Raw genomic sequence first — 27,500 nt, forward strand, 5'->3', positions numbered from 1 at the left:
AAAAAAATTTTTATAAAATTGTTTTATTATCTCAATCTTTACATGTCTTTCCTTGTATCATATACTGCCTTTTAACTTTTAACTTTACCACCTGGAATGCATTTGGTAGAAAAGCTAGTGTTTCATGAGATAAATTCTACAACACCATGGGATGGGGAAGGGTGGAATGGCTGCTTCACCAAAAACACCATCTTACTCTTCTCAGAGCTTTTTAAAAATATTTACATTTGTGCATATCCTGTGAAACTGGGGAAATTTATATCTGGCTATCATACAATCAATAAGATTGTCCCCCAGGGGGGTGTGCTCTCCCCACTGCTATTCTCTCTCTACACTAATCACTGCACCTCTAAGGACTCCTCTGTCAAACTTATTAAATACGTGGATGACACAACTATCATCGGGCTCGTCAGTAATGGTGATGAGTAGGCATACAGATGGGAGCTTGAGCAGCTAGCCCTTTGGTGTAGTCAGAATAATCTGGAGCTGAACACTCTCAGAAATGTGGAGATGACTGTGAAGATAGGTGGAAGACTGCCAGCCTAGCCAGACAGAATTTTGTAGATAATTCTGTCATTTGTAAATATTAATGTAAGCTACAGGCTTGTTCTCTTAAATGTGAAAACACTACATTGGATATTGAACTGCAAAAATTTAACAGTGCACTCTGCTGTAAGAAAGCTAAGTCAAGCATTTTATGACTGTCTTTGATGTCAAAATTTGGAGCTGATATGTCTGGATGAAGAAATTTTGCTTATTGTTTTGAGGCTAGTGTTAATGGCTAGAATTTGCATGTATAATTTCTTTTATGGCTCTGGTTCCTGACCAGCTGCAAGATAAAAGGGGCCATTAACCTCTGAGTTCTGTTAGCCTGGGAACCACAAAGAAATGTAATCTGAAATGTATCAGTGCTACTGTGTTATCAATTTATGGACAGAGAGAATCGGAGCATGAGAGCACTTGTCTTGAGAACGTCCAACATCACCAGCTCTGCCTGTGTCTGTACGTATGTTTATTTTAGAATGTTTTTTCCCTTAGTCTTCTTCTTCTTTCGGCTTTTCCCGGTTAGGGGTCGCAACAGCAGATCATCTGTCCACTCATGATTGGCAGTGGAGTTTTACGGTGTTGAGTTGCCAGCCCGGCGCCCAACCTTACACAAAAGGCACACACACACAGACACACCTCACACCTAGGGCCAATTTAGAGTGTCCAATCCACCTACTGCATGTCTTTGGGATGTGGGAGGAAACCGGAGCACCCGAAGGAAGCCCACGCTACCACAGGGAGGACATGCAGACTCCACACAGAAGGCACCCCAGCTGAGAATCGAACCTTAGAACCTCTTGCTGTGAGGCGGCAATGCTGCACCACCGTGGCCACCCTGTTTTTTTCCCTTAGTCTAACCTTCCTAATTCCTAGTTTTTATCTGTGATCTCTAAACTCTTGACTAGCACTATGTAGTAAGAAGTACTGTCTTGTGTTTTTATTATTAAATATTTTTAATAATTTCAACTGTGGCTGTTTTTTGCGGAGATAATTTAAGCTCTAAGAGTATATTGCATGTATTTAATGATATTGTACCAAGTCACACCCAAGACTTAACTGTTTGGTTACACTTACCATATGAATAATAATACTGCACAATAATAATTGTATCTCCTTTAATAAGGGCCTTTGAGGAGCTGCTAAATATTAGCTAGGTGGTGGCAGTAATTTCTACCCTATAGTTTGGGTAAAAGGGGCACAAGCTGGAGAACCTGTGCCAGCCTTCCTCAGGAGTGTCTGTGTGGTTGTATAAACTCTTATCTCAAAGTGTGTGTGTGTCAGCTACTTGGGCAAAGAGACAAAGCACTGGTTGGACATAGAGGGTGCTGGAGGTTTTAGCTTGCCCACTAGACTGAGACCTGGACCCTATAACTGTGCCAGTGAGGAGTCTAATTGGGGACCTGGAGAGAAAGGGAGAAACCATCCCCAGACTGACTGTGATCTCTGTGTGCTCTTAAGGGGAAGTTTATGTGTGTGTATTTATTATCCTTTCCCTATATGGACACCCCTCACTGGTGTTAGTGGTGAGGATGGAGGCTCCTTGATTGCTGGGCCAGTGCACGGGTGTCACAATGACAGTGGACTTTAGGAATGGTACTACAATATTATCCACCTCTTTATTTTTAATACTGCTGTCAGTTGTGGAATCCTTTCATGTTTTTGGGATCTATAATCTCCTAGGAATTGAAGTGGGAGACTAATTTAGGGTCCATCATAAAAAAAGCACACCAGCGAATGTACTTTCTGTGACAGCTGAGGAAGTTCAACCTCCCACAGGAACTGTTGATTCAGTTCCATACAGCAGTCATTGAGTCTGTTCTCAGCTCATCTATAACAGTGTGGACTGAATCTCTGTCTAATCATGACAAAACTAGGTTACATCAAATAGTTAGGTCTGCCAAAAATATCACTGATGTTATTTTTCCCTCCTTACAGGATCTGTGCTATTCCAGAGTAATGAAAAGGGCAGGGAAAATCATCACCGAGCCTTAACATCCAGGCCACCATTTTTTTGAATGATTACCATTAGTCAGGTGTTATAGATTAATATGCACCAAAACAAACAGTTTTTTTTCCCCACAGGCCATCAATTTCATAAATGGTGAACTCAGCTTATTAGGCTGGGGTATTCTTTTTCATAAGCCTCTGAGGATTCTGCAGTACTGTTTGCATATTAATATTTGTTTCTTTCAGAGTTTCTTGTATCGAGTTGCACTTCGCACCTTGTATGCATATGTTTATGTACATTTACACTTTTTTTGTCTGGTTGTCAATAGCTGCATATATGTCGTTTGTCTTGTTCTTAATAGTTGTATATGTATGTTGTTTGTCGTGCTCTTAATAGTTGTATACATGTCATTTATGTAATTCATACTTGGAGAGTCACTGAAACTAATCAAATTCCTTGTATGTGCGCATACTTGGCCAATAAATGTGATTCTGATTACCGTTCTGCAGATATCACCTTGATACTAAAAGCAGTGTGGACATGTCAGTGTCTCTTATTTTGAGGGTAAAACTATAAATCTTTTTAGCAAATCAGTCCAACTTACCATATTACCTGTCACTGGGGAAGAGGTTGAGATCAGGTGCCACTTCAGACCCCTACATGGATCTACTAATGTATCACAGTGGGAGCTGTCACTGGATTGATTGATTTTTTTTTTTTTTTTTACAGGTACTTATTTGTCTATAACCCTGTAAAAGTGGTGCAGCTTCTCTGGAGAAAGGCATATGGTTACATGGTTAAAATTATGTGCTTTTTAAGGTATCCCCCAAAGGCATAAACAAATTGTTTCATGGCCACAGACCTAGTTTATCACATGTCCAAAATTTCTACCCTTTTGGAAGCTGGAAAATTCATTGCCCCCAAGCTGAAAGTGTTTTCATTAGATTCATGGTCTTCTCAAAGAGGTCATCTTCCATTGGAGCCTTTGAAGCAATAGCTTTGTTGTTGTTCATGTGGTAGCCCAGCAGGGGAAGGTGGTTAACAAGTTCAAAAGAAAAGATTCCCTTCTAGCTCTAGACTCAGCCGTCCATCCATTCAAAAGATGGGTCCTTTTTTTTCTTTTCTTTTAGTGGGGTCACACCTGAGAGAAAGGATACATCGACTGGGAAGAACTATAGCCTGATGTCAGACTACTGTGTATTCCCCTCCACTAATTTTCTACAGACACCAAGTTTTGGGGATAAGTCACAAGAATCAGATGTCAGTGCAAGAAAAAAGCCTAGCAATGTTGAAACTAATGAAATGGTAGGAGCTGCATCTACTTTTCCTAGAATGTTTTATTAAGTAAAAGAGCCTGCTGTGTGCATAGATGGAAGAACTGCACAACTTCCTGGCAAAGAATGTTATTTTAAAACTAGCACCTTTATGTCCCCGCAGGCACTTGAGAAAATGCATCTGGCCAAGGTGCAGTTACAGGAATAATTAAGGTCTGACTTGTTTCCCTTGTCTAGAGTCTATGCTCTACCTGCTAAGGGGCTAACACAGATGGAGGGTGACACAAGAAAGATGTCTGAACTGGAGGCAGACAAAGCTGTACATAGGTTCATAGGTTTATACTAGGCCATCTGCCCTAAGGCATTTATAAGCTTAGCCCAAATTTTTGTGGCTTACGCCACCCCTTATATGAAAAAATACTGTGCCCATTAGTTTGTTGTGCCTCTGTCCAGCAGTGACACAGAGATGATTCCCGGGGTAAACCTACGATCTCCCATCCACAGGTCAAGATTTCTCTTGAACAGAGCCGGCGAGGTGCTCTGCCTCACATGGACCGGGATTTTATTCCACAGCATAGGGAGTCTCTGAGTGATAAATCTATCCCTCCAGCACGTCCTATTTATATCCGAGCTAAGGTTTAAGTCGCTTGCTCTAGTGGTTTTGGTGGATTTGGATTTTTTGAGGTGGAGCATGTCCATTAATTCCGGGTTGGACATGGCCTTGTATGTCAGGCACATGTCACCTCTGAGCAGACGGTATGCGACTGAATAGAGCTGGAGTTTCTTCAATCTGGCAGCATATGACAGATTTTGGAGTCCCTTTATCCTTTTGGTGAGGAACTTTTGGGGTCTCTCCAATTGCTGCAGATGTCGGGTGAGATACATCCCGAATGGGGCATTGTACTTTATTCATTGGTCTGATAAGTGAAGAGTACAGGGGAACAATGACCTCACTAGATCTGGATGTGAATCCCTTCATGATCAGGTGGGCAATGTAGAAGGTCTTTCTAACCACTTTAGCAACGTGAGTGTCAAAAGAAAGGCCACTGTCAACCTGGGTCCCCAGGTCCCTGAATACCTCTTCTGTGCTTAGTGGATTGCCACCTATATGGTAGCTTGGGGTTACCTTGTTTTTCCCGAAGGGTATGACTATACATTTTTTGGCGTTTAACTTCAGGCCATAGCTCTGGCACCAGCTATCTGTTTCCGTGAGTCCCTTCTGAAGGATATCCGTGTCCGATGCACTTTCCACTATGGCGCCCAGTTTGCAGTCATCTGCAAACTTTGTCAGCCAAAGTCCTCCCATGTTGGCCTGTACTTCTGAGAAGTAGATGCCGAACAATAGGGGGCCAAGGACAGAGCCCTGTGGGACACCACTTGTGACCGGCTTGGAGTCTGACATAGCGCCAGCAACTCTAACCCTGTGGGTTCTGTCCTTAAGCCAGTTTGCAACCCATCTTGTGACATATGGGTTTACATTTAAGCTGGTAAGTTTTTCTACAATACCCGAGTGGGGTATTGTGTTGAAAGCCTTTGCAAGGTCAAGGTAGGCTGTATGGACTGCCTTTCCCTCATCAATGGCCTTGGTAACTGTTTCGAAGAAGTCGACCAAGTTCAAAAGGCATGATCTTCCCTTGAAGGCAAACTGGGTCGGGTCCAATGTCTGCAAGTCCCCTATATCTTTGTTTATGAGCTCCATTATGATCCTCTCCATAGCTTTGCAGACTAGACTTGTTAAGCTTATGGGGCGGTAATTACCAGGGTCCGTAGAGGCACCGCCTTTGTGGAGTGGGACCACAGTTGCCGTACGCCACTCCTTGGGCACGTATCCTGTGGTAAGGCTGAGATTAAACAGCTGCCTTATGTGCGGGTTTAATTCCTCATTTAGCTCGTGTAGCACACAGCCGGTCCCAATGATGCTGTGTTTTTAGATTTAGAGAGAGCAGCTTTCACCTGCGCATTTGAGATGTCTGGGAGGCTACACTCCGCTGGGATAGTTATCTCTCCTTTAGGGGGGGATCTCTAGGATTATAATGTCCTGAAGGCACAACTATGACTTAAGCAGTCTAAGGCCACAAATTCCCTGCCCACAGGCTAACTGCCATCTTTCTATGCTCATGTGCAATGGGTCATTTTCTCCCTGGTGGACTATTACTTTTTACGCTTTCAAGAGCAAGGTTCTCCACATGGGGGACAGACAAAACATTGGCCCAATGGGGAAAAAAGTGCTTTTTGTGCTCCAAAAATGCCCTCAGATTCTGAGCAGTAAACAGAAAAAAAAAATCGTTAAAAGTGGTGTTAACATTCATAAGTGGAAATTTGAATACCTTCTCTCAAGCAAAAAAGGCACTGTAAATAGTAGTTTCTTAGGAGAATCTGTTTCAGGCAAACATATTTGATGCTTCCCCCCCAGGAGCTTATCACAAATTATCAAAATAAAAATTAATAAAAAATAGTCTAACAAAAGTATAATGAACAGCCAAATTATAATGCAGTACCTATGAAAGATGAAACAGGCTCTAACTAAAGAGTTACCACTTCATATTAGTCTGCAAGGCACCAACAGATTCTCGTGAACAAATAACTGTAAATTTCTTGCAGCAAAATAAAAAATAAAATAAAAAGGCTCAGACTACTATCCCATCTGGATCATACTGACACATCCTTGGAAAAGGAAGGATATCATGCCTTTTCTAGGGACTTGGGGACTGTACTAGTAGCAGTCTGGCTTAAGGGCGAAATTTTGATTGTGCCTAATTCTCAGGTATAATCAAATTACACTGCTCTAGTGATCTCTCAAGTATGATCTTCATTCGAGACCTGAAAATCTCCCTTCCTCCTCCCAGGAAGAAAATCACCATATTCTGCTTTTAGCCTAGCCTCTAAGAATTAATGACAAACTACATACAAATTACTTTTAATAAACATTTACAGAATTCATTCAAGGCTGGGTATATTACTTTGCTATATTTGTCCATTTCCTGAGCTTCCAGAGAACATTTTTTTCACTTCTGCTAGTATGTCACAGAGAACTAACACACAAACTGCTCAAGCTAGATTTTCAGTAATGTCCAAACTACGTTCATGGTAGAAACTAAATTACAAATTACTCCAATGCATGCTTCTGGAGCATGCCAATTCATGAGGCCAGCTAGTGAGTTCTCCTACATCACCTGTTAAGTGTGTTAATGCACAAAAATGAGCTGGACTTCTACATTATACCTCTTAACAGACTTGCAGTGGTGAAATGGCAGTATAAGAGAATGTGCAAAGTCATGCAACCTGCAACAACGAACAAAAAGATTTCTTAATATTTAACTATAAAAAATAAAAAATGTGCTCATTCCTCAAAAGTTTTCAATACACAAGCACAGAAGAAATATCTACCTATTCTTTTCGCAAATACATCCTGTTGCAACAAAAACAGAAAACCTCCAATGGCTTGTAATCTGCAATTTTTTGCAAAGCTGTAATGCGAGATACTATAACCTCTAGATCAGCATAGCATTTCACAAACAAGTAACATGAGATACTGCAGCTTTTAGATAAATATGCACCTCTGTAAACACTTTTAAAATGTTTGGCAATTATCTTTCCACTTCTCATGAGTAAGATAAAACATCAATTTCACAGTTCAAAAAATACTTTACAGGTACTTGGTTATGGTGTCTAAGGGGGTTGCAAACTAGCCCAGCAATGGCTAAAAGAAACTGTGGTTGCCCAACATATGTACGTGCACACAAACACATGCCCTCACAAATAGAAACAAGACTAAAAACGTGTATCATGCATGACATCATATACAAACACCAAGGCAGAGATTATCCTGTCCTCAAAGGAATGTGGGGGCAGGAAACAACAGCCAAACTAAAAACAGCAGCTGGAAACAACCTAGTAATATAACAAACAAGCAGACTGAAGTACAGCACAGATGCAACTTGGATTTGTGCACATTTAAGTACAAGACAATGGACATCACAATCACAGCATACACGAAAACTGTTTTTACTGAACCCCTGCATCTACTCCAGTGCTGTACATCTCTGGGAAACAGGGATTCTAATTCAGCATCACATCCTGTGTAAATGCTCCATCTTTACCAACCTTCTAGTATGCTCAGGAAATATATCAGATAATATGCAGCTGATGACAACCAAAGGCTAATCATTATTACCAAACATTTAATTAATGATACAACAGGATATAGTCCAACTGTTACTGGTTTAAACTCAATCTTATTATAATCCTAGGACCAAGTTAAACACATTTGGTAATACTTCAACAAGCTCTACCACGATCTGTATACTAACATACAAAAACAGAACTTAGTTTCAACTGGCGACATTCTGTACCTGGACTAGACTTGAATTCACACCTAACAGATACTGAAATACAATACTTCAATTGCCCATAAATGTCGATATGAATTTACACTTTAAAACAAGGATACTGCACTGTGTGTGTGTGCTTATTTATCTGTACCACCAGTTAACAGCTAGTAGGCCAGAGCATCCCCCCACCCCACAAAACGGGTGACATTAAGATGCAGTGAGCATCTATACCCCAAGATGGTGCACAACTACAACCTAGAACTAATCTACACCTAAGAGTGGAAATAACTCAATCATCACCAGCAGCAAGAAAGGCACTTGTCATGTTGCACATAAAGACATGAGCAATTTACTAAATTTAGTGTTACGACACCTTCTCTATACCAATAGAGAATAAGAAAGATCTTAACTTGAAATGGCTGGCAATTTACAGAAGAGATGTCAAGTGACAGCAACCTGCCACAATTACCTCTGTATCTAGTTGATCCCGTGTGACAAAATGAGATCATGGGACAAAATCTGTCCATATCTACGAATCTATGAGAAAGGTAGTACGTAAAGACTTAACTTTCTGTATCTTGGGTAAAGTAAAGCAACAATAACTTGCTAAACATTATTATGTGGGAGAAATCACATGACAGCATCCTCACAAACTGACAGCGAGCTGTCAGTGTTACTAGATGACAGACTTCATGCAGAAGAACTCAACAGTGCTACTGAAATACTTGGAAGGCACAGGTAACCATACAAGACTGCTGTTGTACAATTTGAGTAGTGACATGACTGCAGCCCTCTGCCTGGGTCATGTCACAAAGTACAGTTTTGTACCTACCATAAATGTAGATGTTCGAGGATTCCCTTGCTGCAGTCCTGACTATTGGGTATAGTCCGCGTCCCAGTCGGCCCGAATACCAGAGTATAAGGCTGACGTCGGTCATGGCGCCTTAGACTGACGTCAGTACGTCAGGGTACTAATGCGCATGACCGACGTCATTTCCTCAGTCTTTTCTTGCCCCAGATGCCAGAAGACCCAAAAAGACAAGTCCCAAAAACAACCTGCACCAATAAACATGTACAATATATACAGTAATATATATATATATACCAAAAAATATAAGCATGTAAACTCACCTACACAACCACCCTGAAACACAGAGGGGAAGGAGGGAGGGTATTGGACTGCAGCAAGGGAATCCTCGAACATCTACATTTATGGTAGGTACAAAACTGTACTATGTTCTTCGTCTTCCCTTGCTGCAGTCCTGACTATTGGGTAGAATCCCAAAGCAGAGGTAAGGGAGGCTGGCAAATTATAAAGTAGCAGGAGCTGAGAACATGCCTTGTAAAACAGCTGTGGCAAAACCAGCTCTAGTCTTAGAGTATATAGGCAGGTGATAATGCCTAGAGAAAGTATGCACTGAACTCCAAGTAGCTGCTTCCAGAATATCCTTAGTTGCCACCCCCCTTAGAAATGCTGTTGAAGTGGCCGTAGCCCTAGTGGAATGAGGCCTAATCCCAGCTGGAACCTCTTTGCCATGATGGGAATAACAAAATGCAATGCAAAAGCCAATCCACCTAGAAATAGTTTGTTTTGACACAGGTTTGCCTTGTGAACTTAAAGCAAAAGAAACAAGTAACTGCTGAGACTGCCTAAAATCTTTAGTCCTGCTCAGATAATAACGCAATTGCCTGTGTACATCTAAAGTGTGCAAAATCTTTTCCCCTTTATTTTGAGGATCTGCAAAAAACGTAGGCAAATGAATAGTTTGGTTTAAAGCCACACTAGAAACCACCTTAGGCATAAAGGAAGGATTAGTACGTAATGATACCCTGTCCTTATGGAAAATCAAAAAGGGCTCTACTGCCATAAGGGCCTGCAACTCAGACACCCTTCTTGCAGAAGTAATAGCCAACAGAAAAGCAGTCTTCCATGACAAATATTTCAATTCAGCAGTAGCTGCCGGCTCAAAAGGTTGTAGAGTAAGTTTTTCCAACACAAAATTGAGATCCCAAGCAGGAGTAGGAGCTCTACGGGGGTCTTATATTCTTTGCCCCTCTAAGAAACTGCTTGAACAAAGGATGCGAAAACAAAGGTGGGTCACAATCATAGTGAGCTGAAATTGCTGCAGCATGAATCTTTATGGAAGAGAAAGACAAACCCTTGTCCAATAACTCAGTAAGATATTGAAGAGCCACACTCAAATTAGGCTCTGAAATCTCCAAATTCTTTGCTGTACACCAAAATAAAAATCTCTTCCATTTTTCTGCGTACACTCTCCTAGTACTAGGCCTTCTAGCTTCCATAATCACATTTAAAACTTGTTGAGGAAGCTGAGACCTTCCATGTTTCAACACAGAATATGCCAAGCTGTGAGATGGAGAGATTGAAGCTTGACATTGAGCAGATGACCGTCCTTCTGAGATAACAGATGAGGAATCAGAGGTAAAGGCCATGGAGGCTTCTTTACAAGACTCCTTAGAAGTGGGTACCAGTGTTGCCGAGGCCAATCTGGAGCTATCAAAATCATCCTTGGCCTGTCCTGTCTGACCTTTAGTAATACCTTTGGAAGAAGAGGTAGAGGTGGAAAAGCATAGACATGAAGGTTTTTCCAACTGAAAGACAGAGCATCCACTTTCCAAGCTGTGTGATGAAACCCCTTTGTGCAATACTTTGGCAGCTGGTGGTTTAGTGGAGAAGCGAACAGATCTATGTCTGGAGTTCCCCATGACACTGTCAATTTCTGAAATACATGAAGATCCAGTTTCCACTCGTGGGGATCCATGATTTGTCTGCTTAATACATCTGCTAGGGAGTTCTGTGCTCCTGGCAGAAACCTTGCCTGAAGAGTCAGTTGCAGGCTTAACGCAGTCTCCCATAAAATCATTGCTTGCCTGCATAGAGGATAAGAATGTGTTCCCCCTTGCTTGTTGATGTACCACATGACAGTTGTGTTGTCTGTCAGAATCAACACCTGCCCTGGAAGAAGTAACTCCTTGAACGCCATCAATGCAAACTGGACTGCTAACATCTCCTTCATGTTGATATGTAGATGCTGTAGTCTGGCAGGCCACTTGTCTTGTATCCACTTTCCATTTAGATGAGCTCCCAAGCAGTGTCCGAGGCATCTGTCGTTAAAATCTGACTCGCCTCTGGCCGGGTCACAGAGAGTCCCTTGTTTAGGTGACATTCCTGAGCCCACCACAAGAATTCCTTTTGAAGGCAAGGTATTATTTGAATGACAGTGTCCAAATCTTGGCAGTGCTGTGTCCATACATTTTGAGATACCATTGCAGCTTCCTCATATGCAGTTTGGCATTGGGAAGCACCAGAATACAAGATGCCATGAACCCTAATGCTTGAAGGACTGTCCTTGCAGTCAGCACGGACTGATGAGATAGTTGATGGAAGTAAAATGACAGACTCTTTTGTTTGTCCGGGGTTAAAAAGGCCATCTGGGCTGCTGTATTCAGTCTCACACCCAGAAAGCACATGTCTTGAGAGGGTACTAGACTGGACTTTATTTCGTTCACAGAATACCCTAGGCATCTTAGCACTGCTATGACATATTCCAGATGCTGTAGAAGGTGTTCTTTTCTTGAGCCAGAATCAGGCAGTCGTCCAAGTAAGGATAAATTTGAATGCCTTGAAGCCTGAAGTAAGCTATCACTGGAGCCAGAACCTTTGTGAATACTCTGGGCGCAGTAGATAAGCCAAAGGGCAATGCAGAGAACTGATAATGAAAATCTCCAGTTCGAAACCGCAGATACTTTCTGCAACTTAGCCTTATGGGCACATGAAGGTAAGCTTCCTTGAGATCCAAAGTTACCATCCAGTGATCCTTGCCCAGCAGAGGTAACAGTTGTTGTAACGTCAACATCTTGAACTTGGGAATGTCCAGATAAGTGTTGAGGATAGATAAATCCAAAATTGGTCTCCACGTGTTCCCCTTCTTTGGTACTAGGAACAGGCGAGAATAAAATCCGAAGCCCCTTTCTGACACAGGGACTGGCTGAATAGCCCCTATCTGGAGTAACTGAGAAACTTGCTTGAGAGCCTCTTTTCTTTGTGGAGGAGGAACATCTGGCATGCCTTTGAAAGGCGGCATTGTGTGGAAATAAAATCTGTACCCGTGATGAATGATATCCAGCACCCATCTGTCTTGAGTGATTAAATCCCAATTTTCTTTGAAAAGAGACAATCTTCCTCCCAAAGGAGCTGCCAGACGAGAGTCCACTGGCAGCAGAAAAGGCAGGTCATTGGGTCTGCTTACGAAAGGACTGACCCCTGCCCTCACCAGAAGTCTGAGCAGGTGAACTGTCTGATCTAGGCCTAAACGAACCTTGAGCCCTGCCCCTACCACGCCTAGATCTACCCCTAGACTGGGAACCATAAGCAGGATATGTCCACCCTTAGCAGGCCAATTTCTACTAAACTTGGAGGCTGCACCTGCAAAAAGCTTTAACAGTCTGCATAGACTTAGCTTTGTCCTCCATTTTCTTTAAAACTGCTTCCACAGGCGGTCCAAACAACACATCAGACTGTAAAGGAGCATCCAAAATCCTGGTCTTAACATGCTCAGCTAAATTCTGATCCTTCAACCATGCATGCCTGCGAAGAACAGAACTAGTAGCAGCCACCCTCGAGGAGGCCTGAACAGCATCAAAACCACACTGCAAAGAATGCTTACCCACTTGTTCAGACACATGAACCAAATCCAGCAATTCTTTACACTCAATACCTTCCGCCAAAGCATCCACCTTAGATTTCAATTGTGAAAGGAGATAATTCTGAAATTTCAGCATATGAAATTGACAATTCAATGCCCTCATGGCTAGAGTGGAAGAAGTATATACTTTCTTACCCCACCTATCCAAAGCCCTTGCCTCTTTATCAGAGGGTACAGGATTTTTAACCACAGAAGCTTTAACACCTTTAGGCCCCTGAGAAACAGTTTCTGGGTCCGCCCTGGGACTCTTAAACAAATACTTATGAGCTTCAGGCACCCTATAATACCTATCAGGCTTAACAGGAGCAGGAGGTAAGGAATCAGGGTTCAGAGAAGCCTCTGCAAAAACATCCTCCACCACATTCAATACAGGAGGAATAGCTAAGGGCCTATGCTGAGGCAAAAACAAGAATTCCCTAAGCCTTTTTCTGGAGTCAGAGTAATCTTGGCCTTCCCATTTAAAGTGCTCCCTCATGGAGTGAAGAGTCTCTGAAAATGAAAAATCCTCAGGAGGAGAAGCTGAAGGAGTAGAATCATCCACATCAGAATCAGAATAAGCAGGAAACTCTTGCAAGTCTTCCACAGAAGACTCTGAAGCCTGTGAACACTGTTCAAAACTATCAAACTCCTGTTCCACCCTAGGCCTCTTATCAGGTGGGGGCATAGAACCTCTAATCAGAGTAATCAAATCTTCTGCCAGTTTAAGCATATGTTTCTTAGGCACAGAGCCCGAAATGCTAGGAGAAGCCCCTACAGAAGCTGAACTTGGCCTTCCTCTAAAGGAGGCTTTGGCAACAGAAGGAGAGGCCCTAACTACCTTGGGAAGAACAGGTACCTGAGAAGCCCCCTCAGCCTGGCCTACCTCCTGAGAGGGCACATCCTGTAACAGTAAAGTATCTGCCTGAGACTCCATAGAGACTCCTGGCAAAACCTCTGGCTCCCCTGAGCCTTCTAAAGGACCGACGTCCGGGACTGCCGGTTCCTCACCCCTAGACTTCACTGTTTTGTCCTTGCGCTTCTTAGATGAAGCAGGCGTCGGAGCATCCGACGGCATAGTATAATTGCAACGCTTTCCAAACACTAACCTAGCACAATCAAGCCTCCTCTTAATAGTGCGCTTGTTAAATCTAGCACAAGAGCGGCAACCAACAACGTCGTGCTCAGGCCCTAAACAAGGTATACACAAAGTATGATAATCCCTATGCGGTATCTGCTTCCCACAAGAAATACAGTTATTCACTTTTTCTGACATCCGGTAAAATACTGAGGCAAGAAAAACCAAAATGTTCTAACGGGGTTACTTAGCCAACTCTGTACTCGGTCTGAAACTCCGGTTTGGAAAATCTCAGAACGCCAACCTGCACTCGCAAAATTGCTTCTGCATCGGACCATGCGGCAAAAAAGACTGAGGAAATGACGTCGGTCATGCGCATTAGTACCCTGACGTACTGACGTCAGTCTAAGGCGCCATGACCGACGTCAGCCTTATACTCTGGTATTCGGGCCGACTGGGACGCGGACTATACCCAATAGTCAGGACTGCAGCAAGGGAAGACGAAGAACATCTGCAACCTACTCTGCCTATCACTGCTTCTAAAAGTCAACACAAATTAACACGGATACTAGACATTTACGAGATCTATGACAGCTGTCTGCAGTGATGGGCAATGTGTCACAGGAAATTTACAGGGCAATGAACTAACTCAGCTATCAGTTTATATGGGAGATGTCACATGACAATAGTCTGCCATGATAAACAGTGTATTTCAGGGGAGTTATAGGGCAGTAACACAACTTGTCTGCCAGTGCCTGCATATGTCATGAAACAGAAGCCTGCCGTAGACAGTAATATAACTACAAAAGGTCATGGAACAACAAACTATCAAAGCTGACAGTGCTATCTAGAAATGTTACCTGCCCACAACATGCCACGCCTGACAACATAAATAAACACAGTCTACCTTCAAAATAAAGAAAGACGTTTATCTAAATTCAAACAGCAGAAATTCATAAATGAAAGAGGCAGACCTACATCATTCAGTTCTGTGCGCCAGCTGAAAATATCACTGAGTTTTCCAGAAGGATAGTAAAATGTAACATAGCTGAAAATACATCTTCAAGAGAAGCACATGCAATATGCAACACAGGTAGGAGTCAGCACCATACTGTAAAAATAGATACAACTTTCTGGCTAGCTATCCATGGTTGGAAGAGACCCTCAGATGAACCACACACACGAATGCTCGTCTTCAGTATAATGGCTGGTGGCTCCAGCATCTGTTCCAGTTCTTCTGGCCAAAGAATACAGGAAATGGAGTGCCAAAACAAGGTTCCTCAAGATAAAATAAAGGAAGTAGGAAAAACAGAACTTGCTGCGAGAGTGTCTCTCAAAGATATACCACCTATGGTTGTGTAGGTAAGGATAAGCATGGCAGTCTCAATACTTAAGCCGATGGTTAGTATTTTCTAAAGTGTTGGAGGATGAAGACATTCAGTCAATCTACACTAGGGAGGAGTTAACTAAAACAGGGATTATACTGCAAGACACTGCACATCACAAAACAAGAGAGTAAAGAAACAATGAAAAGTTCTACTTTGTAAGGATACTATCAGATAAGCAACACTGAGCACCTTCACTGGGACAAAACGTGATCTGAGGAAAAATGCAGAAGGCTGGACCCAGAGGTCAATGTTACAGAAAGATCAAAAGGAAAGAAAATGTATTCAGCAATTTTTTTAAGAATCAGACTTTGAATGCTACCACATCTGAATATATGGAAAAAGCAACTGCAGGTTATAGGTTTCTTCTCGACTATAATTCACCAAAATTTGCGATCAGTCTTTCTGAAATTCATCAAATGGCTCACTTTTGGGAGGATTTCAACACTGCACTGAACAGATCTCTTTCGGCATGAAAACTTCCCTAACATACGAATATGCCAGCCTCTGCAGTCAACATCACAAGTGGCTATCCATGGCCAAATCACTCATTTAACATAGCAATCACAATGACCATGAAAGCCTCCAAACCGACCACTGCTCTCTTCAGGTCCCTTAGTCATGACACCATCTGGTCCACACAAGTCGTGACAGCATAAGGGAATGGTATGATACTGTTACAATATTAATTCGTATAGCAACAGCAACTTTTCTGTAATGCTGCTTGCAGTGGTATCTCTGGCCTACATCGTATATTGACATGATCTGCAAAGATCAGCCTGTGTAACCAGATATATACTTCATGCTTAAACACTCATTCAGATCCCATTTCTAGAAAGTTTAAATGTTCTTACAACAGGGCTGGACTATTATAGATTGTCACTTTGAAGGCAGTTCTGGCAAATACAAAAAAAAAATTAACAGTTCGCCAAAACCACCTTCAGCAAACATTAAGAAAAAAATTTTTTTGCACCTCTTATGTGGGGAGACACCCCTATAACCCGTGGAATTACATATGCCAACTCTAGGGTGGCACAAAAGTGGAGAAAAAGGCAATCTCCACTGTGAAGTTAAGCAATTTCAGTGAACTGCCTTTGATTTAGTAGCACTCACCGAAACTACCTTCAACAAGATGACATGCTCCTGACTATTAAATGGTCCTTATGGAATGATACAAAATTAATGAATGCCTTGACTGCCATCTGTAATCAGACACTTGCTCAGGAGTCAGAACAGTACCTGTGTGTGGGCAGGCCTATGCACACTGCTGAAGCTGTAGCTGGTGAGACACAGTTTAAATTGACAGGTTAGAAATTAAATTAAATGAAACATCTCATATGGAGGAAACTTTGTAAACTAATTATTTTGGCTACTAGCTCAGCCATATTCCATAACCAATACTTGTTTATTTTTAAGCTGTCTACTCCCATTGAAAAATGGCAGGCACAGTTTTTTTTCTTTATTACCAGACTAATTGAGATCAGTGTTCAGGCTTGAAGAACTTTTTGCGTAAGAAAAACATGAAACGTGTTTTCATAAAAAATTTTAACGCTTTTATTTTGTGTGTGGGTGTGGGTGTTTATATATATATATATATATACACACCCACACACACACAAACGCGCGTGCATGCATATACACACACAGATGTGTGTGTATGCATTCGTAACTTTCCTTTGCCAGAAATACTTCCAAGTCTTTAAGGGTTTAGTTTCACACAAGTGTATATATGTTTAGATTGTTGGTGGGGCTACTTCAATCTATACTGGAAGAGACAAAGGGATGTAAAATAGGATGGTAGAGGCAAAAGCTTGCGGTATTAGCAAGACAGAGATGGAGTGGAAATATGGAGACATGGCCAATTGTGAGGTGAATGAAGAAGGGTGGCAGCACAGCACAGTTTGCTGCACAGCAGGCAATAAAATCTGTAAAAGGCAAACACAGCTGGAAAATAAATCAAGTGTGACAGTGGGATAAATAAATAACTCCAGAAGGGAGTGTGTGTGTATTTTGGGGGGCAGAAAGAACACATTATAAAAATATTTTAGCAACAACTTGTATAAAATGCTGCTCCAGTGACAAAGGGATAAAGCCCTGACTATTTCCCACCCAATCCAGGTTCATTTAGTGGCTCAGGCAACTGAAGGAAAGGCAGGGAGGGATAGGTGTTACCATTACTGAGAGGGAGGGTAGTCTTGTGGGCATCCCTTGTAATGATCCCTAGAGGAGGCTGGAGCTAATGTGATAGGAAGATGTGGTCTAAAACAGGAAAATGGTGGCAGCACTGCTGAGTTGCTGCAAGGCAGGGCGAAAAAACAGACATTTCCACTGCACACTTGTCCCTTCCTTAAGTATCAATGGTCTCACAAAAAGTGGTGGCAAGGAACAAACTGGACAGATCAAAAAACAGAACCCCCCCCCCCCTTCCCGCTTGATGTAGGGCTGGGCATCCTTAAGATCATCACTGGCCCAGGCATAAAAATTCAAGCACTGGAGGTGAGCCTACAGACCTAGTGAAAGACTTTGGGCACTGGGATGGCTATGGGAATGAGGGAAGGAGAGGAAAAAAAATGACTCGTGTAAAAATATTGAACTGCCAATTATAATTCAATACATGTTTTCATTTAACAGCTGTTCAACTCTAGATTCACTGTACACCCTTATCAATTTGCTTTGAGTTGCTCAGAATATTTTATGAATTACAGACATATAACAGCAAAAAGTGTATGAAATAACATTAAGTATAGATTTAAGCAAAATCACTTTAATGAACATTGTTACTATTGTGATTCTTAATTTTAATTTTTGTTTATACACTTGCAGAGCTCCAAATGCACTGCATATCTCAATACTACTGTAATCTGTTACAAAGTTAGCTCAGTCTTCATTTATTTTGCACATCTATATACCAGTGTCAAGTTTATTAGCATCTTACTATAATATATTGTCCGTCTATTAATACCACTGCATTAACTGTACCCTTAGCAGCTCCTTGAAAACTTTCCTCCGGACTTCACTGAAAATGCGCCTTCCCAGTTGGACATTCCCAGATGATAAAAGTAAATAAGTGTAAACAAATAAAGATGATCACTTCAGTTGAGGATGAACAGGTACAGATTTCTAGACCAGAAGTAATGGAGTGGGTAAAACAGAGCACTGGATTAGCCCCATCACAACTGGGGCAGGTAGAAGAATCAGTAGAAGGAAAACAAAGGGCATAAATGTACAACTGGACTCCCAGGTAAAAGAAATTGAGTGACATGGTACACAGAAAGCAGTGGGGTCAAAGAAGATAAACATGCTGATGTGGGACTAAGGGGACTATGTGGAAATGCTGAAGCAGTCATACCAAAAAATTCTGTAAGGAAGGAACCAAAGGGGGTAAAGCAGCAGTTATGTGGCTTTTAGGAAAAATGGAAAAAAAGGTAATAGGGGAAGGGGCAGGCATGACAAAATGACTCGGCTAGAGGGTTAGTGTAGGGGAACTCTCCAACAGGAAACTTTAAATAGGGTTTAAGACAGACAGACAAGCAAGCAAGCTGGTGTTAATGGAAATGGCACTTGGGCTGACTTCAAACAGCATGGGTCAGGCCTTGTTAAAGGCGATCAATAAAGGAAGCAATATCCCACATACGGGCAAAGATGACCTGCCAAAGGAATCTGGAAAAGTGGTAAAGATGACACACGAGTTAGGGTGCGATGTAAACGCATACTGATCACACTATTTGTGTAATAAAGACTTCCTTTTTTTAAGTGTGGATGACATTTAGATTAACGTCCTTGGTTTAAGCTATATACAAGTTTTTAAAGCTATCAATGGCCTTGAAACTAACAAAAGAAAGGCATGGAGAATGGTAAATTTCTAGAATCTGCAAGTTAGTCTGTTTTTTTTTTTACACTTATTATTAACACATACTATAATAGCAGGAGATGAAATCTGCAGATGTTGGCAGCTGGCCAGGAAAAATCTCCACAGTGTTTCAAATAAAATTTACAAAGACTTTTTCATATTATCTGCAAAGTTTTTTGTTTTTCCTCTTCATTGCTGACTGTTTTTACTAGGATATGATCTCTCTGCAAGCAATATTAAGAGTTCCGAGCACTTTCAGCTGAGATAAACATAACATTTAAAGGTATACTAGCAAGCAGTTAAGTGAAAAATAATGTCTGAAACTGTGGGAGATGATAAAGTAGTAGCCCCCACCAACCATATTAATTTCATTCATTTAATGGCACAGGACACAATTTGGTTTATTTACTTAAAGCCAATGCACTTTTTTATAGATAAAAAGTATGCAAGTTGTTTTTTCATCTGGTAAGGGAACAGAGATCGCTGCTATCCCCAGCTGCTGAGAAAACTGGCAGAAGCACTGGCAAAACTACGCAGCTGTGCCAAAAGAAAGGATGCTGGCAACAGGGCGTGTCTTACACAAAACAATTAAGGAAACAACCAGTAGCTATGGATGGGTTAAGTCTTGCTCTAGCCTAAGAAACACTACAGAAATAATTCCATATGGCAGGCTGTAGTGTTCCTAAAATGAAGCTGCCCAAGCTGGTAAGAGCAAGGACTCGCACAGTACAGGCCTTGCTAGCCTAATCTGATGCATGTTGTGAATGAGTTATTTATTGCAAACACTGACAAAAGGAACCTGGTGGGTGTAGTGCTATCTGAACTTCAACTAGGCCTTAGGAAACGTACTTCATGAGTGTCGTAGTAAAATCAAAGGACATATGTGTGGGATCCACAATGGTGAAGTAGGCAGGTAACTAGTTAGCTAAAGGAAACACAGGACAATAGCCTGCAAAGTGGAAAGCCTCTGAACAAGGAGTAGCCAGAAGGCTCGGTGTTGGTCTGGTCTTCTTCAGCTTACTTATGCTAAACATTACACTGAGGCTACACTATAATGGCACCTTGCTCACTGCCACCAGGAAGACTGGAACGATGGCTAATACTCCTCTGGCGCCTCCTTATGCTTGTGGACAATGAAGAACTTTAAAATATCAGGACTACAGATAAAAAGAATACAAGGAAATCAGCTACAAAAAATGAGCAGACTACACAGTCCAATTCGGTTTTTTTCCAGCACTTTGTCATTATCTAGAGAATTCTCATCTGAAAAGCCTATTCAATCTCACCTTCCACTTCACCATATTTACCAGTTAAGAATAAGCCTCACAGTCACCTTCCAGTGACATTTCCAATAATATCTGAAAACTCATTTTTTACTTACTTTCTTTATGTTAATTTATTTGGTTATAGAAAAAATAGACAGAACTTACTCTTTTTACAGAATTTTGTCTGTCTTGGTTTCTCTGCCTTCCCTGGAGTAGAAATGGATACACCTCATAGGCTGACAACTGCTGCATGATGCCAAACCGAAATGCAAGCTCTGTCTGAGGTGAAAGTGTCACCCAACCTAAAAGCCAATACTTTTTGACACCAACTGTGAGCTGACAGAACCTCAGATTTTGAGCATTCAAATCTCAAGGATGATGTCTCGGAGAGCGGAGATAGTTACGTTCAACTAGTCAAACAACTGACCATCAGGGAAATTACACAGAAAAATGCTGATATGGTTTTCACAAGTAATCTCTAATGCAAAGTTTCAGGGCAGATTCATATGACTGGCTAAGAACATCACAGCTTGTATCTGATGGCCAAAACTGCAAGCCAGCCACCCTAGTATCTGCATTAGTAGTGCCTGAAAAACAGGGGGGTCAATACTCTGGAGTTAATCTCACTGAACCCACCTGGACTGGAAATGGACAGCTTTATCATACTCTGATGGCTGATATGAGCAATTAGCTCCCAGTACGTCACCTCACAACTTCATCCAATGCAGAAAAAGACTAAGAAAAAAATGTCAATTCAGAAAAGAAAACCAGAAAGAGGTCTAGGAAGATGCATCGATAACTGCAGCTTGGAATTTCATATTCCTAAAGTCACTGTTTCAAATGACAGATTATCAAATGTAGCCTCTCTGTCATACCAACTGGACATGATTATATGCCACCTTGAGAGCCAACAAAAATTAACATGGAAAACAGAGATCTTTTTTAGAAGACTCTTTTGTAAATGGCTCAAACTATAACTTCAATGTCTGGCAAAATTCAAAGATGTACAGATGTCTGGCACACATACCAAAGGAAAAAAAAGGCATTTAAGGATGCAGAACAGAACAGTGAGGCTCTGCTTGCGCATACATTTAAGATGGAACAAGTCTGAGATACTGTTTGCCCCCCCCCCCCTTTTTTTTTTTTTTACAGTAAACCATGGCTAGTATGTGAGACTAAGATGGGTATTATCCCAACCAAAAGATCTATAGCCAGAAAGTACTCCTTCAGAGATGAGGAAAACGGCACCTAATGGCCAAGTTCTACCTATATTACTCTTTGCAGTGACATTCCTTTAAGAAAGATCAGCTGTTACAATAAAACACAAATTCTTCTTAAATATGCTATTAACTTACAGTGACTAAACATTCTCGGCTACTGGTTAATAAGTTTGTATGGCATTATGCTTCAATAGAAAGGAGTTTCCCCTCTTCTAGATCTCTGCCCCCAAACAAGACAAGCAAATGGCTCTGGAATACTAGAAAATGAAAGAAAAAAAAATCTAACACATGAAACACACAGGACGCAGTGTGCCAAACCCCAGTAAGATGAGCAAAGTTCTTATTAGCTTTGCTCTGTCATTCTACATAGTCAATACACACCAATGGAAGCTATAAAATTTTCTTCATTAAGACTCCTTGTGTCAAACTCCCTGGCCCCCTTCCCTCTAGGGGCTGATGGCAGCTGCAGTTTCTGAGGTACTTGCAGGAGGGAGACCGGCTTAGTGTCCATTCTTGGAACAGAAATCTCTTTGTTGCCCACTTGTGTGGGTGAAAATCCCTCAGTTGGGCTCCTTTTCCTTTTTTCTGGTTCTTGAAGGAGGAGAAGACAACGGAAGGCAGGAAACCAAAGAGGTGCAAAGCAAAGAAAAAGATAAACAGACAGAGGTTGATGTGTGTGAAACTGACGCATTAAATTAGAAGCATTTTCCATTTAACCAACAGCAAAACTTCAATATCGCATACAATTAGAAAGAACACATTGGTGCATGCTTCATTCAACCTATGCAAAATTCAAATATACTTGCCACAGGAAATAGGTATAAAACATGTTTTTCAAACATGCAAAGTCACTGAGAACAAGCTTAACAATCTTTGGGATTAAAGGAAGCTCTGTTACACATGGTGATACCTCCCTTACTGCAAATTTTCTTTTAATAACTGTGCATGCATATAAGCAGGCACGTTCGTATAAATATATGCACACTACTTCAGTAATAAACCCTCTAAGTAAATAGCACAGTTGTGTACACTTACCATAAATGTAGATGTTCAAGTGTATTCACTGTTGCAGTCATCACATTTGGATTATCTGCCTGCAGGTAGCCCTCAGCCGGCCTGAATACCAGTCTCTTGGATTTCTGCATCAGATGTTGTCTCTTCTTTCATGACATCAGGTCGTCAGGGGTATAAAACATGCAGCCGAAGCCATTACATCAGTTTTTCCAGGTGCCCCCACAATGGGAAGCAATTATATGTTATGGTACACCTCCATCAAAAAGTAAATGCACCAGAAAACGTAAATACACTAAACAAGAAGGAAAGGTAGAGCCAAGAGAAGTCAGGGGGCTGGAGGGAGGGTAACCAGGACTGCAACTGTGAATACACTCGAAAATCTACATTTATGGTAAGTGTACACAACTGTACTATGTTCTTCGTGTTTCACTGTTGCAGTCATCACATTTGGGTCGATTCCCACAGCTAAGGAAGGGAGGAGGAAGTTAGACAGCATTAGGGCCAGCAATTAAGCCCTGCAAGACAGAAGTGGCAAAACCAGCTCTGGATTTAGAAAAATAGGCTTGTGGTAATGCTTAGTGAAGGTATGTACAGAGCTCCAGGTAGCAGCTTCTAGGATGTCCCTGGTAGGGACTCCTCTGAGAAAGGCTGCAGAGGTAGATGCAGCCCTGGTGAAATGTAATCTTATACCCTGTGGGGTAGGTTTTCCATGGTGCTTGTAATAGAAATGAATGCAATGGGCTATCCATTTAGAAATGGTTTGCTTTGAAATGGCCTTCCCCTCTGCCCCTGCAGCAAAGCCAACTAGCAGCTGTTCAGATTTTCTGAGAGGCTTAGTCCTGTCCAAATAAAATCTAAGTTGTCTGTGCACATCCAGAGAGTGCAGTATTCGTTCCCCTTTGTTTTGTGGATTAGGGGAAAAAGTAGGCAAATGAATGGACTGATTTAGGGCCACACTAGACACCACCTTGGGCATAAAGGAAGGATTGGTACTGAGTGAAACCCTGTCTGCATGGAAGATAATGAAGGGTTCCACTGCCATGAGGGCCTGTAATTCAGACACTCTTCTTGCTGAAGTGATGGCTAGAAGGAAGGCGGTTTTCCATGAAAGGAATTTCAACTCTGCAGTTGCAGCTGGCTCAAAGGGAGGGAGAGTGAGCTTTTCCAATACAAAGTTAAGGTCCCAGGCTGGAGTAGGGGCTCTTCTGGGGGGGGGGGGGTCTTAAGTTTTTGGTCCCCCAAAGGAATTGCTTTAGAAGGGAGTGAGAGAAGAGGATTGGTTCAGTACTATAATGTGCTGAAATGGCAGAGGCATGAATTTTAATTGACGAGAAGGGTAGGCCCTAGTGGAGCATTTCTGTTAAGTACTAAAGAATATGAGGTAAGCTGGGTACTGTTGTGTCCATCCCCTGAGTGTGGCTCCAGGAACAGTATCTTTTCCACTTTTCAGCATAAGATTTTCTAGTACTAGGCCTCCTTGCCTCCAGAATGACATCCAGCACCTGCTTACTATGGGATGCTATTGGAGAGCTCAAGGAATTAGCCAGGCTGCACGGTTGAGGGTTTGAAACTGAGGATGCAGAATCTGGCCCACCTGCTGGGACAGCAGGGAAGGGATCTGAGGCAGGTGCCATGGTTCCAGCAGTGTCATACTGCACAAGAGGGGGTACCAGTACTGGCATGGCCAGTCTGCTGCAATCAGTACTGTCCTTGGCTTGTCCTGTTTGATCTTTAGCAGAACCTTCGAGAGGAGAGGCAGAGGGGGAAAGGCATAAACCAAGAGGTTTTCCCAAGTAAAGGACAGGGCATCCACTTTCCAAGCTTGACTGTGGGAAGTCCTTGTGCAGAATTTGTCCAATTGGTAGTTCTAAAGGGAGGCAAACAGGTCTACCTCTGGAGTCTCCCATTTGTCCCTCAAGAGGTTGAATATTTTTGGTTCCAGTTTCCATTCGTGTGGGTCCATGAGATTTCTGCTTAGGTCGTCTGCCAGTGAATTTAGCTTGCAGAATTGAGCTTGTAGGTGCACTTGGTAGCTCAAGGCTGTGTTCCACAGAGCCATGGCTAGTCTGCATAGAGGATACGAGTGGGTTCCCCCCTGCTTATGTACCACATAACTGTGGTGTTGTCTGTCTTTACCAATAATTGTCCTGGAGGGATGCGGTTTTTGAAGGCCATCAGGGAATTCTGTACAGCTAACATTTCTTTTTGGTTGATATGTAGGTGCATCTGTCTCGGGTTCCATTTGCCCTGAATGCACTGCAGTGCCAAGTGAGCCCCCCCATGCATAGTCTGATGCATCTGTTGTTAGGGTTTGGGCGGCAGGGGGTAGAGTGAAAGGGAGCCCCTTGTTGTGGTAGCAGGCCTCTGCCCACCAAAGGAACTCTGTCTTTATACAAGGAATGATAGGAATCATTGATTCCAGGTCCTGAGAATGTTGACTCCATAGGCTTTTTAGATACCACTGTAGTTTCCTCATATGCAGTCTTGCATAAGGAATTAGTACAATGCAAGAGACCATGAACCTCAGGGCTTGCAGAATTTTCCTTGCAGATAGCTGGGGCTTTGTGGCCAAAAGTTTGAAGTAGGTTGTCAAATGAACTTGTTTCTCTCGAGTGAGGAAAGCCACCTGGGAAGTTGTGTTCAAGCTTGCTCCCAGGAATACAATCTGTTGGCAGGGTACTAGGTGAGATTTCTTTTCGTTTATGGTGTACCCCAGTGAGGTTAGAAGTTTATTTACGAATGCCAGATGTTTTAATAGCAAGTCCTGTCTTTCTGCCTGAATCAGACAATCGTCCAAGTATGGATATATTTGAATATTTCTCTGCCTGCAAAATGCAATGGCTGGAGCTAGACACTTTGTGAATACCCTGGGTGCAGTAGATATGCCAAAAGGAAGTGCAGAGAACTGATACCGCATGGAGCCTGCCCTGAAGTGTAGGTATTTCCTGCAAGATTCCCTTATTGGAATGTGCAGGTAAGCTTCCTATAAGTCTAAGGTTGCCAACCAGGCATCTTTGCCTAGCATAGGAAGCAGCTGTTGAAGTGTTAGCATTTTGAATTTTGGGATTACTAGGAAGGTGTTTAGAATAGAGAGGTCCAGGATAGGACACCAGGAGCTGTCTTTTCTGGGTACCAGGAAAAGTCTTGAATAAAACCCTTGTCCCCTTTTGTTCTGCTGGGACAGGCTGAATAGCCCTGATACTTAGAAGAGAGAGAACCTGCTGTTGGGCCTCCGCCCACTGATTTGTGGGTAGGTCTGGCCAACCGTTTAGGGTTGGTAGAGTGTGGAAGTGGAATCTGTATCCTTGGGAAACTATATTTAAAACCCATTTGTCCTGGGTAATGAGTTCCCAGTTTTTTGCATGCAGGGCGAGTTTTCCTCCTAAGGGAGCAGGCAGTTGAGCAGGGCTTGGAAGGGCTAAGTGTAAGTCATTGTGCCATTTTTCCGTCAGGGGGGGCTTACTACTCCCTGCTTTGGAAATGGGAGCCCCCCACTGCTTAGGCCTGTGCGCAGATCTGAGACTGTAACCTGGGTGGTCTGCTGTTCCTGGGTTTGGACTGAAAAGGCCTGGAAGAGACTGGAAAGGACCAATTCTTTGAAGGCCAATGCCTACTAAATCTGGGAGGCTGCACTTGTAGGAAATCTTTAACAGTTTGCATAGACTTAGCTTTTTCCTCCATCTTTTGAGAACTACTACTGCTTTATTGCCAAACAGGCAGTCTTGGTTTAAGGGAGCATCCAGTAATTTAGCTTTAACATGATCTGGCAAATTTTGCTCCTTAAGCCAAGCATGTCTTCCAAGTACAGACCCAGTGACAGCAGCCCTGCAAGATACTTCCAAAGAGTCAAAACCACACTGCAAAGTATGTTTACCAACTTGTTCTGCAGAATGTAATAAATACTGTAATTCTTTGTGTTCAGCACAGTCAGGAATCAAAATAATTTTCTGTTTAAGTAGTCCCATAATATGCTGCTGGTACTTTAACATATGAAACTGGCAATTTAAAGCCCTAATGGCCCAAGTAGCAGAAGTGTATACCCTCTTACCCCATCTGTCCAGGGCTCTAGAATCTCTATCAGAAGGGGAAGGATTTTGGCAGCAGTAGCCTTAATGCCTTTTGGTCCTTGGGAAATGGTCTCTAGATCCACAGTAGGATTATTGAACAGGAACTTGTGAGAGTCAGGTACTCTAATACCAGTCAGGTTTTCTGGGAGCTGGAGGTTAAGTGTCTGGGGAAAGGCTAGATTCCAAGAAAGCATCATCTACAATGTCCAGAACAGGAGGGATAGCTAGAGGCCTGTGTTGAGGAAAGAGTAAGAATTCCCTTAGCCTCTTTTTGGAGTCAGAGTAATCTTGGCTTTCAATGCGGAAATGCTCCCTAAGAGTGTGCAAGGTTTCACCAAAAGAAAAATCTTCTGGAGGGGAAGCAGAGGGAATGGAATCCTCTGCATCAGAATCGTCATAGGTGCACAAGGGCAAATCCTGGTCATCAGAAGGAACAGAAATATCAGATTCCCGATCAGAAGAATCAGAAGGAAAATCAGTTCTAGGTCTCTTAGAGGGGGAAGGCTGGCTTCCCCTAATTAAGGTAATAAGGTCTTCGGCCATTCTAAGCATTTGTTTTTTTAGGCATATGGGCCTGAGCATGCAGTTTGGAAGTCGGTTTTCTAGGCGTGGATAAAGTTTTAGGCCTGGATTAAGAAGATGGCATTTGTTTAAAATGCAAGTCTGTAGGCCTGACTACACCCTCAGAAGCCGGTGCCTGCACAGTGGCTCCAAACCCATCCAAGGTAGACACATCCGCAGGTTCCATAGTCGATGAAACATCTCGCGGCATACCAGACTCCGAATGGGTCTCAGTAGAGGCCTGCGAATCTGAGGTAG

At 42.3% G+C, this 27,500-nt stretch overlaps 1 protein-coding gene across 1 annotated transcript in view; it reads right to left on the minus strand.

Moving 5' to 3' along the window:
- MADD (MAP kinase activating death domain) overlaps positions 1-27,500 on the minus strand; it is a 2,427,721-nt gene that overhangs the window by 971,292 nt on the left and 1,428,929 nt on the right. The window contains exon 19 of the mRNA XM_044082094.1: positions 21,982-22,191. Coding sequence (XP_043938029.1) covers positions 21,982-22,191 — 210 coding nt within the window. The remainder of the gene's footprint in view (positions 1-21,981; positions 22,192-27,500) is intronic.

Source organism: Protopterus annectens, chromosome 9.part0 (assembly GCF_019279795.1).
Source record: "Protopterus annectens isolate FY-2018-M chromosome 9.part0, PAN1.0, whole genome shotgun sequence".
In the NCBI taxonomy this organism is placed as follows: Eukaryota; Metazoa; Chordata; order Ceratodontiformes; family Protopteridae; genus Protopterus; species Protopterus annectens.